Raw genomic sequence first — 15,425 nt, 5'->3', positions numbered from 1 at the left:
CCCAACCCCAACACTATCAACCTACCCCCATTAAAACAAGTGCTTCTGCTTTTGCTTCTTCTGTCTGAGGAAGGTGAAGGTTCATCTCATCTCCATCAAAGTCTGCATTGTATGGTGTACAGACACATTCATTAAATCTGAATGTCCTATGAGGTTTTACTCTAGCCTGGGGAAAAACAAAAACAACAACAACAAAGTGATGCACATGCAGTCAAGCATGCTGAAAGATGAAAAGCCATGCCACAGTGCTTCCTTGTGAGCTTTATCTTTTCTTTTTAATACAGACATGAGTCAAAATTTCCGATTACAGAATTTAACTCGAACAGGAACTGACAGAAATTGTAGTCAGGTTACGTTATACAAACGTAGATAATGACTTCCATTATGAAGAATTTACACAAAGCCCAGAACACAACATGCTTTGTAGAGTTCACATCAACTCTACAAAAATTAAATGCTTACGCAAGAACAGATACCAAGGTTAATTATGAGTATTAACAGAATTGTCCAGGCAGCATACTGCCCAGTTAGGCATCAATTCCCACGCAAAAGCACAACTGCACTGTACTCATTCCCACAGAGCGTTTCAAAAGCAGCTGTTTATTTTGGTGTAAGTGAGAATCACCAGCGAAGGCAGATCACATTCGTCCCCCTCAGGGCCACACCTCCTGCATGTTAGGCTGCGTTTGCACTTACTATGTGAGCCATGATGCTCAGCTTATGAAGAGACGGTTGTCGGTTGAACAGGACTATGTCACCATCTATGAGATGTCGCTCCACGATATCACCAAACTTCAGCTCCTGGGCCATCTTTTCTCGGTTTCCATATTTCAAAAATCTTAATAGTAAGACGTAACAATGAAGTCAGAAGAAAAAGTCAGAAAGATGTAAAGACAACTGAAAATAAATTGTGTTTATAATGCAAGCTCTTCCATTAAACATTGGAGCATTTGTATTACAATAACAAGAAGACAACACTGGTGTGGATTGCATCATTTATAAAAATAAAGAATTTGTTTCAACGCTATCAGGCAGTATAGGGTGTTTTACTCATATACTATCACTTACTACCCATAACCTGACCGCAGATTAGCTCTCCCACAAAAACAGCCAGTACGTGCCCACAACTGCCCATTTTCATTTATGTCTGTACTATTCCCTCTACTTCAAATAAGAAAAATTTAGTCATAAAAAACCAAACCACATAGTTGCAGTCCACTATCATTAGTATGTACATTTAAATGTAACAGATTATCTAAAAGGAAATTGTACACTAAGCCTGAAGAGATCATGACAATTTTTTGTTACTGCCTTTTATAAAAGATTCTGAAAATAAACATTAATCCCTGTAGGCTTTCACACTGCAGTAAGAACAAGCTGATGGGGAGAAATAAGAAGCGAATCATTACAGATAAGCATGTTACCTTTTCATCTGCGTGTGCCTTTGCTGGATGAAGTTGGCTCCAGGATGAACATCAGGACCATTACAGACAAGTTTCCTCATAAAATTAATATTTGCTTTGTTCACCTGTTGCATAAAGACTTCAATAAGAAACAAACGAAACACTTTTCAGACCTCTTGTTTCTGTTGGTCGTTTCTGCATTTTCTAATTTTAGGCTCAACTGAAAATCCCCCTCAAAGCCTCCAGCTGCTGAAGGGAACAGGCAGGAGGAAATAGATCAGAAAAATGTAAGTCAATCTTAGAGCAGAATATTCAGAGTGAAATTAAATTAAAAGTCTGGGAAGTAAATTCAGGAATAAAAGTACCCAACCACTCCTTAGACAGATACACCAACAAACACATGAAGCTATATAAAGTTAAAAAACTACCAAGCAAAACTTCTCTCTCGACATGTCATTCCTTACACCGTATGCCTTCACAGTATTCGCATGTATCTGACACCACAACCTTCATTTACCAGCAGCAACGCAACTGGCAAAGCATCACTGAATGACATTTTGAACATAAAGGAATACATTGACTCCCTTTTATAGTAAGACTATAAAGAAAAACACTGAGGTCTGGTTTAAAAAAATAAAAAAAAGTTTTGGTTCTATGCTACTTACCTTTTCAGGAAAGGTTAGTATTTTAGCGACATGAATAGGCACTGCTACTTCATCTATTCTTAAGTTAGGATCAGGTGAAATGACCGTTCTGCCAGAGAAATCCACTCGCTTTCCAGACAGATTGCCTCTAAACCGACCTAAAGTGAAAACTCTTCTATAAAAAAATTGTTTCAAAATGTTGCCTGTTAAGACAGCATATTAGAACATCTCTCAAGGTACTTCAATAAAGCGCAACACATAGTGGCGGAGAGATGCTTTGGAATAGCAAATATTTGTGGATTAATTAAAAAAAAAAAAAAAGGAGATAATTAAAAACAACTTTAGACAAACCTTGCTTTCCCTTAAGTCTCTGAACAAAACCTCGGGTCCATTTTTTAGGTGCCATGTTGAGAGGAATTCCGGAGAGCTCACTATTAATGTACAGGGCACACTGTAGTTGAAGAAAATCCCAGTCTTCCATAATCATCTGTGTCTTGGCTCCTGATATCCTATGCTAAACAAAACAGTAATCCAGTTAGGAAAATAAGTGTAAGAACGCTAAACTAGCAAAGAATTTTTCTGCTCGGAGTACAACTCTTCTTTCGAAACTAACGTTAAAAAAATTCATACACTGGAATGAAAAAGGCAAAACAACTTTACAACAGGATGCATAGTGCTATGTAAGATACTAAGGCCACTCACAAGAGAACCCAGCAAAAAACTTCCTTTGGCTATCATCAGCTTTGGACAAAAGCTCACAAAACTATGCATTTGTTTAAATTACATTTTTCCCATGCCACTTAAGTTAAGCTAATGTAACTTCACAGCCAGGAAAATTACCTGTAAACAATAATTTTTGGCAATTATGGGAGAGTCAGCACTCACTTGACTTTGTCTGCCTGACAACAGACTAGTTTTGAAAAGCCTGAAAAGTATTAGTCTGGTAGAACTTTTCTAAATAAAATGATAAATTGTCACATTTACTTCTAGCCTCAATGCGATAACGATGCTAACTGAAACCTGGGCAAAGAAGCAGTAAAAACAGAGGAATTCTACACAGAAAAAAACCCCAACCCAACAGGTATAACGTTTTCATTATAAGCGACCACTTAAGAAGTGCCATAGTCAGAGTGGGGAGAAGGAAGAAAAAAAACCCCAAGGGAATGGGAGGGAAAAAAAAAAACCAACAAGAAAACCAGTTGAGCTTACAAACCAGAACTCAAAGGAAAAAACATTTCCCATAACCCACCAGCAGATCTTCAGCAGGTCCTGTACTGCAAGCTGCCAGTCAGCCAGCTCCATCCGAAGCAAGTTTCTCCATTTCGTTCAACAAAACGCCAAATGACACAGCAGCACAGTACAGTATTGCTTGCTAGATTGTAAGCAGTAAGACAAGTAAAGCCACTTGCTATATTAAATTCTAGCGAAATCATTTCCAAGGCAACAGTCTCCGAGAGCCTGGCAGGACGACTCACCTTTTTTATTACATCATTAAGGAAAATTATCTCTGTCAGTTTCATTGTTAAGTCATCTTCATTGGTTCCAGACTTTAAGTCGCTCACAACAGAGGGTCTGATACACAGTGGAGGCACCAAGAGTCGTCTGAGGATCAAATCTGAAGGTTTACCTGCTTCTGGGTTCATTAGAAGCAGAGGGATGTCTTCTGCTGGGATCCTTTTGAAGAGGTTCAATACTACCAAAGGATTCAAGTTTTCCTACAAAAGCCATTGGAGAATGAGGAGAACAAGCCATCATGTAACAGTTTCAATGTGTCCCTCTTCCCTTTGTTTACTGATTATTCAAAACTAAAGTATTTTTAAAGGGTAAATAGAGAACTAATCATGGAAACCAAACTATGTTTGGGTTTGCTTAATCTTAACCAAAGCTTTTAGCATCTCAGATGTTAACTTCATATATATTTTCCTTCCTTTTTTCCCCTTGTACATCAGCATTTACTTCTCATCATGTTACTCTCTCTTCTAAAGACTAAATACTGGCAGTATTTCATAGTTATTTGACAAAGCAGCTCAATAAACCTCAGATCAAACTTACTGTACATTGTATTAATTTCATTAGTGAAGAAAAGTATTAACTACAGTACTTTCTAGATCATCTTTCAAAATTTCATTTCTCTCTTCTTAGCACAACTACTGCTGTAGTGTAAGAAACTCCAGATATTCACTATTTTTTCTGTTCAAATATGTACCCTGAGATCCTCCCAGCTTGCAAAGAGCAGAAGGAAACAAAACTGCGCGCAAGGCAAAGCTGAATGAAACAAAAAGGTTAGGTAATTAAGCCTCCTCTCTTTCTCAGCATTGGGTTCTCCTGAAGAGAAAACCCACTTCTGTGTTTTGTAATCATCTCAGATTTACAGTAAAGCTACACGTACATGGTGAGTTTATATGGCCCTCTATTTCTTCTCCCTTTTCTAGCTTATGGAAGTATAACACACCAAGAACATCTCCTTTCTTTACAGGGAGCTATGTATCAGAACATACCAATAACCTACATTTTCCATTTTAGTAGAGTTCGCATTATTGCAATAAATACAAACATGCCTCAAGTGTCTTTTGGCACACTAAAATCTTGGACCACCACAAAGCTTAAGCTGCTCCAATTAAAACCTCTGAGGAGTTTCCTTTCACACACAAAAATCAGCTGAAAATTTAAGTCTTAATAAAATTCACCTGAGCTCTTCCCAGTAAGGGTTCTACTTCTTTGTTATGTTCTATGGCAGTTTCAAAGGACTGGAGAAAAGTAGATACTATTGGATCTATGACTTTCTTATTGGTCTTGTACTTTTCATGTATTATTTTCAACAAACCACACTTCTTCACAGTTCCTGCAAGCAAATAAAGGTGGGTTGTTTTTTTTTAAACAATAACAAAAACATCAGGGAAAAAACCCAAACACCCCCTCCAACACTTGAGTAAGCTACAATTCCAAAAACTAGCTAAACCTTCAGCGAACAGAAGAATAAAATAAAACTTTACCAGCTTTATTAACCAGTTGCCTGAATTGACAAAACAAGAGAACAATCGGTTAACATCTCCCTGTACGTCTGCCTTGGTGTGCCTGGATCATGATGTGGCTTCTGAAGCTGAAAGCAGGCGGTTTAAATTCACCCTCACCTCAATCACAGGCTAAGATATACCATGCTTTATATACCATCCTTCTGTCTTCCAAAATAATTTCTCAAGTAAATTGTTAGAAAAATCTGAGAAATACTTTCATATCATGCAGGTAGCATTATTCACAAAACTTCCACAGACTAGGAACAAGTGCTTTCCAAACTCAATTATTTTTATTGAAGTATACTGACCTACCACTTAATTTTGTAAATGCCTTTTGTTTGTGCCTCCTTTATATGTGGCTCTAGTTATTCAGGCTGCTGACCATTAAAACAAACAACCCACAATTTTCACGAGTTAAAACCAAAGTTTTAAGTTATGAATTTAATATCCCCTACGAATCTGTAACGCTGGAAGTCCTTTCACAGTAATATCACTTGTTCAGTGTACATGAAGGAAGAAAAAAAAAAAAAAAAGATTTGGAAAAAAGTTAAATCTTACGAACATATTCTGCCCTGAAGAACAAATTCCGTTGTAACCCAAGATGATCACAGCTCAAATACTTTCAAATTGCAGAGGATATCCTACTAGAGGATAACACGCACATCTAATCTTAAGATGTTTTAATACGATGAAAAATGAAGTTGACTCGAAATTACCAAGCCTATGAATGCTTCTATGTTAAAGCACACATCGCTGATAACAGCTCCTAATACGTTTAGAAAGGTCTTAAACAGATGGGGTTTTTGCCATTATTCAAGTATCAAATACTGCTTACCGCCATGAAGAAGCATCACATGAAACAAACCAAGCAACTAGGGCAATGCCTATATCCACATAAATGATATGTGAACAAGCACGTTCCTGGCATTAAGAATGCCACTCCCTGTTTCTTAATGAAGGCCTGAGAATATACCCATCAGCTGTGGAACAAAGAAGCATATTCAAGATTTTGGTGCCAAGTAGAAGACATCACAGCAGACAACTTTAACTGCTAACGTCAAGACTCACCATTAAAGGCACCACAATAAGGACAAGTGTTTTTCTTTCGGCACTTTTCAGACACCTTCTTTTTTAGCCCTCTCTTCTGAAGATATGTAAGGCCAGGCCGCTTCAGGTAATCCAAAAACTGTTTTTTTTCTTCCACTGACAGCATGATACGGCAACAGGTTTTGCAGATCATCTTAAATGTAAGCACACATAAACACAGCTGTTTAACAGGCACATTCAGAGACCTAACCTCTCCTACCAAAACTTCAGTTGTTCAGTAGAATGCAGATTTTTTAAATTAAATATGATTGTCTTGGTTGAAAGACTAATTCATATACTGTAACACACAGAAAAAAGTACATGGAAACAAGAAAAATACAGTCAACGAGGCAAGTCCTTCTCTAAGCTCTGCAGGACCTTAAAAACCCATACAAAGCAAACAAATTTACTGGGATGTCCTAAATGGCCAGTTATACGGCATACATTTAATTTGAATGACCATGGAAAAAATAATGGATTGAATTAATGACTCTGAGACTACAAAAAATAAACCAGATGTATTTACATCACTAAGAGTGGTATTTAATTTACAAAACACAAGATACATAAAGGTTAAATTTATAATACTGTGCTATCTTGATCTTCTCAATTACTCTTTCAAGCATCATCTTTCCTTTTTCTGCCAATAAATCATAATCATGTTTACCTGTAAGATGCCTATCACAGCTTTGAAGTATCCAACATGAAAACACGGTAGTTCTAAGTCAATGTACCCATAATGTCCTAAACAATCAGCCAGATTTTTTCCACAGGTTTCACAGGGGCAGTCTTTTTCACTGGTTCCCTTTGGGAGAAGGGGAAAACACACACAGAAAAAAAAATTAGCTGTAATGCACCGAATTAGTAGAAAATACAACAGTTCCTAACTAGTCAGCTATCCCGACAGCAGACCCGCTCCTTTTTCCCAGCATCAGAAGCATGTCAGTAGCATTACGCTCACTCCAAGGCTTAAAAAGAAAAATGTCTTTCATACATAGGCCCTGCTGATACCAGCGACATTAACTCATCCTGCTCTTGTAACTGATCTTACAGCCCGCTAACCGACAATATGGCATTTTATAGCCATGTGTCTCTGGGCATCCCAACAACCTGGCAGAAAGAAGTTATCTCCTGCCTCAAAAGAATACTTTCCTTAAGCCTCCAAAGGCACTAAGGAAGTAGTTGTGGCTGCAGCTAACAGTCTACGCAATTCAAGCAGAGCCATTTGCACTTATTTTGGACAAGCACTACATTTCAGTTGTTCCAACTTATTTCTAACCACGTCAAGTAATTCCATAAAAAGGGTTTGGGAAAAAAAAAAGAAAAGGTTCTCACCATGCGATGGTCAAGTACTCCATACTGCAGCGGAGAGTGATGGTTGTCCTGACTATACAAGTTTTTGCTAACCACTTGGATGTGAGCTTGCTGACGCATCTCTTCTGGGGATTTCATGCCAAAACAGATGTGGCTTCTAGGATGGGAAATTTCACGTGTGTCACACATGTGCACGTACTCACAGAGATGCAGAAATATGTTACTACGTGTCCAGATGCAATGCAAAGGGAGTTAAATTCATCCACACTACCACTGAAGTAGATTGTTTTAGACAATTATTCAAAATAGCGCTGTTTTTCTGTGAATTGGTGGTTTCTACCCGAAGTTTACCGATGTTCTCAGGCAACCCTAGAGCTGCACAGCCACACGCCTGCCGAGCCAGGGCCCGAGCCAGGCCTGGCCAGCCCGGGGCCAGCTCAGCCCACACCAGCGCCTCTAGAAAGGGGAAAAACGGTAACCGCAGCTCCCTCCGCCGCTCCCCCCCCCCCCGCCGCCGCACACCGAACTCCCTGCCAGGGCCGCCCGCAGCGGCTGCAGGCCGCGCCGGCACCCCGGACGCTCCCCCAACACCGGGCAGCGGCCCCAGGGCCTCCCACCGCGCCCAGCGCCACACGGGCCGCCCCGCTCACATCTTCTTGGCCACATCTGTCTCCCTGAACTGCTCCTTCACCATGGCGGCGGGGGGGGGAGAGGGAGGAGGGGGGATGGGTCGGGCAGCGGCAACCCCTCAGCGTGCGGCTCGGCTGCACCGAGCGGCGCAGAGCACCCTCCGCCCGCAGCGCCCCCTGCTGGCCCACGGCTAAACCCGCCTCTGAGGGAGGGCACCGCCCCTCACGGCCGCCTCCGGGGCCCACGGGCGGAGCCACGCAGGACCGCGGGGCGGGAGGCGGAAGCAGCCCCTCACAGCGCCGGTACTTGGCAGAGGGGCCCGGCTGGCTGGTCCCGGGGCCGAGCCTGGCCGCCACGCCCGCCGCCGGGCCTATCAGGCACATATAGACCGCCGCCTCCGCCGCCTCCTTCCGTGTCCGGCTCTGGAGCGGACACCCCGGAGCGTGGCCCCGCCCCCCGCACGAAGGACCCCGGCACCGCCTTATGATTGGCTGCGGGCGCGCGGCACTTCCTTTCCTCGCTCGCTGGCAAGGAGGCCGTCGCCGCGATGGTGAGTGCCGGCGCTGGGCAGCGGCAATCCGTTCTCTATCCGCCCCCCGCCGCCGCCATCCTGCTCCCGGCCGGCTCCTAGCCGGTCCGTCGGTCAGCCCCTGGCGGGACCTGAGGGCGGGCTTGGCATCCCGTTGCCAGCCGGGGCTCCCGCGGCCGGCCTGCTTGCGGCTGGTCGGGGCCGGTTGGCAGCGAGCGGGGCCGGGTTGCGGGCCGGGGCCTGGCCCCCGCGGGGTGACTGCGGTTGCTCGGTAAGAGCAGACCTGCGCTTTGGTAGTAGCTTTACCCTGTATTTGTTCCCTTAAAGTGGTAATGGGCGCTGTGGATCATGCCCCTGTACTGGTTTCAAAGTTTTTTCCTGTTGGAAAGTCTTAAGGAATCGGTAACATATAGGGCTTTTGTAAAGTAAACATCCCCACAAAGGATATGGTAACATATAGGCCATGTAACACTGAAGAAACTGCTGTTGTATGATTGTGCTGCTTGGGCTTGTAATCTGTGTGTTTCAGTAAAAGCTGCTTCAGCTATTCAAATGGTAGGAGTAAGTGTGGATGTTGCTGTGATATTTGGCAGCTGGGAATGAGTCTTATTTTTTGAATATACTCTTCAGAGCTGTTTTCATGTACTCTATATGTACTTCTTTTTAGAGCTGCTGAACCCAGGGCCAGCCTGCTTGTTACGAGTTCCCTGTCAGGACTTGAGAGACTTCTGACTGTTGCTGCACAGTGTGTTATTTATACACTTGTTAAGTCTGGACTGTATGTGTAGCTATTGTTTTGTGTTACTTTGTTTCTTTTCTTGCAGAACGAAACAGTGACCATCAGAACCAGGAAGTTCATGACAAACAGGCTTCTTCAGCGCAAGCAGATGGTAAAACAATACAGAAAATTGCCTTTAGTTTGTCTGTTGGTTTTGGGCTGCAGGTGTTTTTTTTAGGCGCTCTAAGGGGCCTGTAAAACCTCCAGAGACACTGTTGTTATAGGCTTAAACGCATTGATGTATGCTGAAGTTAAAATTTGATGGTGAAGTACAGAGTTGGGTTGTCATTTGCAGTTGCACCAGGGTAGGTTTAGATTAGATATTAGGAAAAAATTGTTCACAGGAAGAGTGGTTAAGCACTGGAACTTAGTGACATGGTTTGGTGGGACTTTATGGTTGGACTCTACCTTAGAGGTTTCTTCCAATCAAAATCATTACCTCAAGTGGGAAACCTAGAATGTTGTATCAAATCAATACTACTTTTTACTGCCAAGGAAGGTTAGCGTATGTGTTAAGCTCATGGTGGGACTGTAGCACCTGGCTGTTGCGCTGGATACTGACTTTTTACTCAACTTGTAAAAATTTCCTTCTTAGGTGATTGATGTTCTTCATCCTGGGAAGGCCACAGTCCCCAAAACAGAAATCAGGGAAAAGCTGGCGAAAATGTACAAGACGACCCCTGATGTTATTTTCGTCTTTGGCTTCAGAACTCACTTTGGTGGTGGCAAGACAACAGGTTTTGGCATGATCTATGATTCCCTGGACTACGCAAAGAAAAATGAACCAAAGCACAGGCTTGCTAGGGTAGGTTGTTTTTCAGTAACTTGAGAACAATTAGGATGGATTTGAAGTGTTGTGACTTACATGTCTAAAAGCCAAAGTTTGTGACAGTGCTGTTGTACTCAAGAGTTCTGTAAGAGGTCTTAAAATAGTATTTTAGCTTCTGCATTTACAAAATAGGCTAAGTTTTTTATTGTATATTACAGGGGAACTGGGAAGGCAAAACATACTACCAGTGATACTTATCAGTAATAGATAATTAACCGCTATTAAAGGTCTTGAAGAAGCATTAAGGGATGGGGCTGATGCATATGCTACTTCAGTGCCTAGATTTTGTGTTCATTAGTTAAATTGTGTCACTATTTAGCTAACATTTGAAATTTAAACAGTATTGGAAGAGTCCAGAAATAGTAGAGCTTAATTTCAGAGCTGTTATCAGTGAAACAATGTTAAATGCAACTGTTTCTTAATAGCATGGCTTGTATGAAAAGAAGAAGACTTCCAGGAAGCAGCGAAAGGAGCGTAAGAACAGAATGAAGAAAGTCAGGGGCACGGCCAAGGCAAATGTTGGTGCTGGCAAGAAGGTAGGATGAGAATATCTGTGAACTAGAGGGAGCATGTTGCCTTTGAAATGTTGATTAGAAAATCTTCAACAGAATAACATTGTTTTTCTTCCATTTCTTTCACCTGTTCTACTGGATAACAGAAGGTAATCTGTGTGGTGTTTTATAGCTTGTTATCAGCTCAGTAGCTTAGTTTGCTCCTTGCTGCTGCAATCATAGCTGATGTAATGTCAAACAATGCTGCTTAAGTGATCCTTTCCTACGTGCCACTAGGAACTGAGGTTAAACTTTAGTAAATCTAACAGTATTGCTCTAATCGCATAACTCGGTCTTGCAATATGCAAAATAAATCATCTTAACACCTGTTACTCAGATTGCCTAAATATCTAATGCTTACTCCCCCAAGCTGATATAATTAATGGAATTAATTATAGAGTATGTTTAGTTAAGGATGTGTGGTGGTGTAGCCAGTCAGAACAGCGTGTAAGTAGAGGTAAGGTAGAATGCCTGCTTTATCCTGTGTTTAAGTGACTGATTCCCAAGATGGGCAGTTTTCCCTGGTGGGAGCTTCCTGTGCTGTGGCTGCAACTTGACACAAGCAGCTTGGAGGGAAGGCAGAGTTCATCATCTATCATGAAAAAAAAACCAACAACCTCAACAAAACCAACAAAAAACCCACTGAAACGGGGGATTAGCCTGGGTGTAGAGACAATCATCTTCCTTTGTAGCTTTTTGTCCTCAGAAAAATGCCAAGTAAGCTGTGCAGTTAAGTGGGGTTTTACAAGTGTTTTAGCAAGGGGGGAGAGGGTGATGGGTTTTGGTGCTTAGCTCTGTAGTTGCTGAAGTGTGTTGACATCTTGAACTTTAGTAATCTTCACTTTTGCTTTTTTCTACTTTCTTGGAATTCTCCATCAGAAATGAAGTATCTAGCAGGTACTGAAAATAAGCATGGATGTGGTGACTGAATTATACATCACTGAAACGTGTCCATCCTTTTAATCGAAGCACTGTACTGCCTTGCATACATGCACCTTTGCTTTCAACTTGCTTCTGCCCTGTAAGGGTTCAGATAACTACTTAATGAATTTTATTCTGTGTGACTTGGGATTAAAAAATTTGGCTAATGGCAAACAAAGACTTTTTGAAACTAGTGAAACAAGAAGGAATTCCAGTGAGAAGAAATCCAAGTAACTTGATGCCATTGATTTGAGGCATTGGTTCAGAACACTCCAGGTTCTCATTCAAAGTAGTACAGTGCAATTGCATGTGTAACGTGATCTTTGTGTGAAAGTAGTCGTGCATCTATGAAAACTAAGTCACATCACAGCTTAGTGCTTTTGAGGCGATGGTTGGAAATGACACATTTGTCAGCGTTAAACTGTACTTAGATATTGGCTTTAATATTCCAAGTTAAGCTACAAGTTACAGTGAAGTTAGAAATCTCTGTAAAATTAGATTCTGCAAACTTACCAGATGAGAACTAATCTACCCGATAAGTTTTGGAGCCTTTTTCGTTCCCGCTTCAAGGCCCTGCTAAATGATGAAATCCTACAGTTGTTTACAGTGTAACAGCGCAAATAAGCATTTGGGTATAGTAGCAACATTGATGTACCCCCCCCTTGCCAGTGTCATGGGGAGCCATTCAGGTTGCACTGCTAACAGTAGAATGGATAAACTTCTTCCCTTGAAGACTTTGGCACTTGGAGGTAGCTGTTGTTGAGTGTTAATGTGGAATGGCTAAATGAATGTCACTTGAATTACTAAAGTTGTCTGGTTCATAGAAACTCTTGAAGCATATATAACCACGTAGAAATTTAATATCAGGATCGTGTGCTGTGATAATTATGTAGCAGATGTGACTTCTGTATCAAGTGCTTACCAAACTGGCATGCAATCTCAGTAGTAGATGAACTGCGTTTCTGATTAGAGTTTTTTTAATGTCATCTTACGTGGTCTTTTAATGTATAAGTATGCATGGGTTAGATATTAATTGTTTACCAGTTTTGTTAAATCTTTGTGTCCTTGCATTAAACTTTGACTAAAACCAACTTAATTTAGTTGCTTTCTGGAAAACTTGCTTAAGAGTTTTGTGCTGCATCACAGAAAAAAGCTTGTGGAATACACTGCGTCTGAAAGCTTTGTCTTGAAAAATGCATGTTTAAACGTAATGGTGTGGCATGGTTCATCATCCTTTATCCCGGCCATATGGAGGAATTTTTAACAGGAGTTCTGGCATATGTTCTGGAGTCTACCTATATAAGCTATGAAAAGTGTTTCTCAGAAATGTGTAGGCACTTGCTTCTGAGACGTCTTCAGGCAAGTCTGTTGTTGTAAAAGCTATGTACAGTATAGCGGGAAAACTATTGAAATGGTGAATCATACTTGATTAGTTTTTCTTGAACTTTTAAGTCTGATATCAACTGTGCTACTGTCTTGACTGTTAGAAGTTTTCTTTAGTGCTTCCTTTCCCTTTTTCAGAATTCCCATTCTGTTCTTTGTGTACTTTGAAGAGAAGTATTTTAAAATAGTTTGTGGTGTTTAATATATTCTGTAGATCTGCTTTGCTGAGGTCACATAAAAGTTTGCAACAAGCAGATGTGGGTCTCCCTAACCTAGTGTTCGCATTTAGAGCAGTGACCCATATGCCCTAGGCTACTGAAATGCAAAAATAAAGAAACACCCACCCACCCAACCTTTTAACCTCACAAATGTGGTTGTGACAGCTTTTGACATGTGAGCCTTCCAAACAGAAATGTGTTGTGTTGGTTTTGTTTTTTAAAAACAAACCCTTGATCACACAGAGGTGTGGATGGATAGGCACTTTAAGCCTTTGTAGGTAGCCTGTAGGTATAATTTAACATGCAGTTGCAATCTGAGTATTATTTAACCTCTAAACAGCTATTGTTAAGTCCCGTTATGTGTTGGAGGGAATGTATAATGGAAGTCTTCAGCCTCTACATTACTAAAAACTCTGAGTGTTTCTTATGGCTTTCCACTGTGGTAATCTGAAAAATAGACATACTGTGAGTGTCAGTGGAAAGCCTTAAATACTCATCTTCTACAGCAGTAGCTGTTCTCTCACTAAATAATGTTTGTTTTTTCCCCAGTAAATGAGCATACTTCAGATGGAAAATGGATAACAGGTATGACTTCAGAATGCTTTGTAAGGGTAGACGTCTAGTAGTCGTTACGATGATACAGGTCTAATGCTGATTTATGTAAATACCATGGTACCTGTGCTGATACAGAACCCAGTGCAAGAGTTCAAGACTAAGAAAGACTGAAATAGTTACAAATCACTATTGTGGTTACTACCGAGTCGATAATTTATGTGACTTCCACTTACATGAAATACCTGTTTAGCATAAAGACTGAAATAATAAATGAGGCAGCTTAGATCTAATGTTGCAGAAAGTGTTGATTATTTAGCCTTATTGTAAACAAGGCTTACATTTTCCTACATTTTGTAAACTAATGAGAGGCTAGTACACTGTGGTTTTTATTGCCTTAAATAGATTGAAGTAGTGCAATTTCTATTCTTGACGAGAAATTTCTGTTGTTTTCTTACAGATATTTATTTGCATTAAATTTCTCTAAAACAAACCTGATATTCTTTACATTGTAACTGTTATAGACCTCTCTGGTTTTGTTAGAAATGGTCTGAATGACTCGGTGTAAAGCAACTAAACAGTTTGTCTGGGAGCTGATGTACTGAATATAATGTCTTAAAACGGAAAGCTGGCAGAGCAATTGTAGCACATCAAGCTGTTAGGCAGGAAGACACTAATCTAGGCTCTCATTTGTTCCCATGACAGTACTATGAGGTTTTGAACCTTACGTTCTAAGAAAGGCAGTGTGATTCACCTGGCTTATTGGGGAATCAGGTTTTCAGGCTCTGTAAAGGTATGACTGTAAAAATGGTTTTAATAGAGTGGCACTGATCTATCTTTTTCCTTCACAGACTATGTTATTCTAAGAAGAAATACAGACTTGCTCTGGAAAGAAGCTGCTCATCTGGCTTTAACATCAAATAAACTATGTCAGTAAAATGCTGGTTTACCCTTTGATTTTGATTCGAAAGCTACCATTTTGTAAAGTTTTGAGAAAATCAAGATTGGTGCACTGTTTGCACTGTATTAAAATCTTTACATAATTAAGCAATTCTTGTTCAGAGTATTATTTTGAGGCGAATTGGAGCTTTCTGCAGGTGATAGTAGAAGTAATTTGGAAGCAGGCAGCATTAGTTAATGGAGGTAAGTGTGCTTGCATCACCTGGTGTTCAAATGGTGGTTTGGAAAGTAATCTCAAGATGTGCTTGTTTGCCTGTATTGTGTAGACCAGTACAATATAGCCAAAGGGTGAACAAAACATGTGGACAGGGGTATTCAGAGCTACATACTTCTACAGTTAAGATACCTGCTAATGAAGGAGTCGGGTATGACTTGTCTTTTGGTCCTGAGTGGTCTGGACAGGCTCTGGGTTCTGTCTCCAGACTGCAAACCATACAGCGCATGCCTAATTTTTCATCTGGTAGTGTTAAAGGAGTTATTTAAGATTGGATTAGTGGCTGGAAGAGGTATACGGTGTGCTAGAAATGTGGGCTTCTAGTGCAGGTATTTCAAGTGGTGAGCACAACAGAAGTTTTGTAGTTTAAATGGGACTGAAATGGATGGGGCTGTTCTA

General features: G+C 40.8%; 2 protein-coding genes across 5 annotated transcripts in view; one reads left to right on the top strand and one right to left on the bottom strand.

Moving 5' to 3' along the window:
- The window catches only part of POLR3A (RNA polymerase III subunit A), a 41,090-nt gene extending 32,736 nt beyond the window's left edge, over positions 1 to 8,354 (bottom strand). For 2 of the 3 annotated variants that reach the window (XR_008823800.1, XM_056350849.1), the window contains exons 1-11: positions 8,112 to 8,354; positions 7,483 to 7,618; positions 6,815 to 6,952; positions 6,130 to 6,301; positions 4,735 to 4,889; positions 3,523 to 3,762; positions 2,399 to 2,561; positions 2,069 to 2,205; positions 1,425 to 1,528; positions 697 to 838; positions 26 to 166 (exon numbers count right to left, since the gene is read on the bottom strand). Coding sequence is in view for 2 of the 3 variants with exons in the window: in XM_056350849.1 (XP_056206824.1) it covers positions 26 to 166; positions 697 to 838; positions 1,425 to 1,528; positions 2,069 to 2,205; positions 2,399 to 2,561; positions 3,523 to 3,762; positions 4,735 to 4,889; positions 6,130 to 6,301; positions 6,815 to 6,952; positions 7,483 to 7,618; positions 8,112 to 8,155 (1,572 nt within the window). In the remaining variant the exon portion in view is untranslated. Of the gene's footprint in view, positions 1 to 25; positions 167 to 696; positions 839 to 1,424; positions 1,529 to 2,068; positions 2,206 to 2,398; positions 2,562 to 3,522; positions 3,763 to 4,734; positions 4,890 to 5,896; positions 6,042 to 6,129; positions 6,302 to 6,814; positions 6,953 to 7,482; positions 7,619 to 8,111 lie in introns of those variants that run through there. The other variant, XM_056350850.1, reaches the window with a different exon arrangement.
- Positions 8,355 to 8,501: 147 nt separating this feature from the next.
- RPS24 (ribosomal protein S24) lies at positions 8,502 to 14,899 on the top strand. Of its 2 annotated transcripts, XM_056350851.1 has the most exons (7): positions 8,502 to 8,641; positions 9,445 to 9,510; positions 9,994 to 10,203; positions 10,653 to 10,763; positions 11,658 to 11,675; positions 13,850 to 13,885; positions 14,704 to 14,899. In XM_056350851.1, the coding sequence occupies exons 1-5, from the start codon at positions 8,639 to 8,641 to the stop codon at positions 11,661 to 11,663; spliced, it is 396 nt and encodes a 131-aa protein (XP_056206826.1). In that variant the 5' UTR covers positions 8,502 to 8,638; the 3' UTR covers positions 11,664 to 11,675; positions 13,850 to 13,885; positions 14,704 to 14,899. The 2 variants fall into 2 exon arrangements, with proteins under 2 accessions (XP_056206826.1, XP_056206827.1); XM_056350852.1 differs by lacking the exon at positions 11,658 to 11,675.
- The last annotated feature ends 526 nt before the right edge of the window (positions 14,900 to 15,425 follow it).

The sequence above is a fragment of the Falco biarmicus genome, chromosome 9 (assembly GCF_023638135.1).
Source record: "Falco biarmicus isolate bFalBia1 chromosome 9, bFalBia1.pri, whole genome shotgun sequence".
NCBI classification, from domain to species: Eukaryota; Metazoa; Chordata; class Aves; order Falconiformes; family Falconidae; genus Falco; species Falco biarmicus.
Note: the sequence above shows the minus strand (reverse complement) of the source record. Positions and strands in the feature narration are given on the sequence as shown.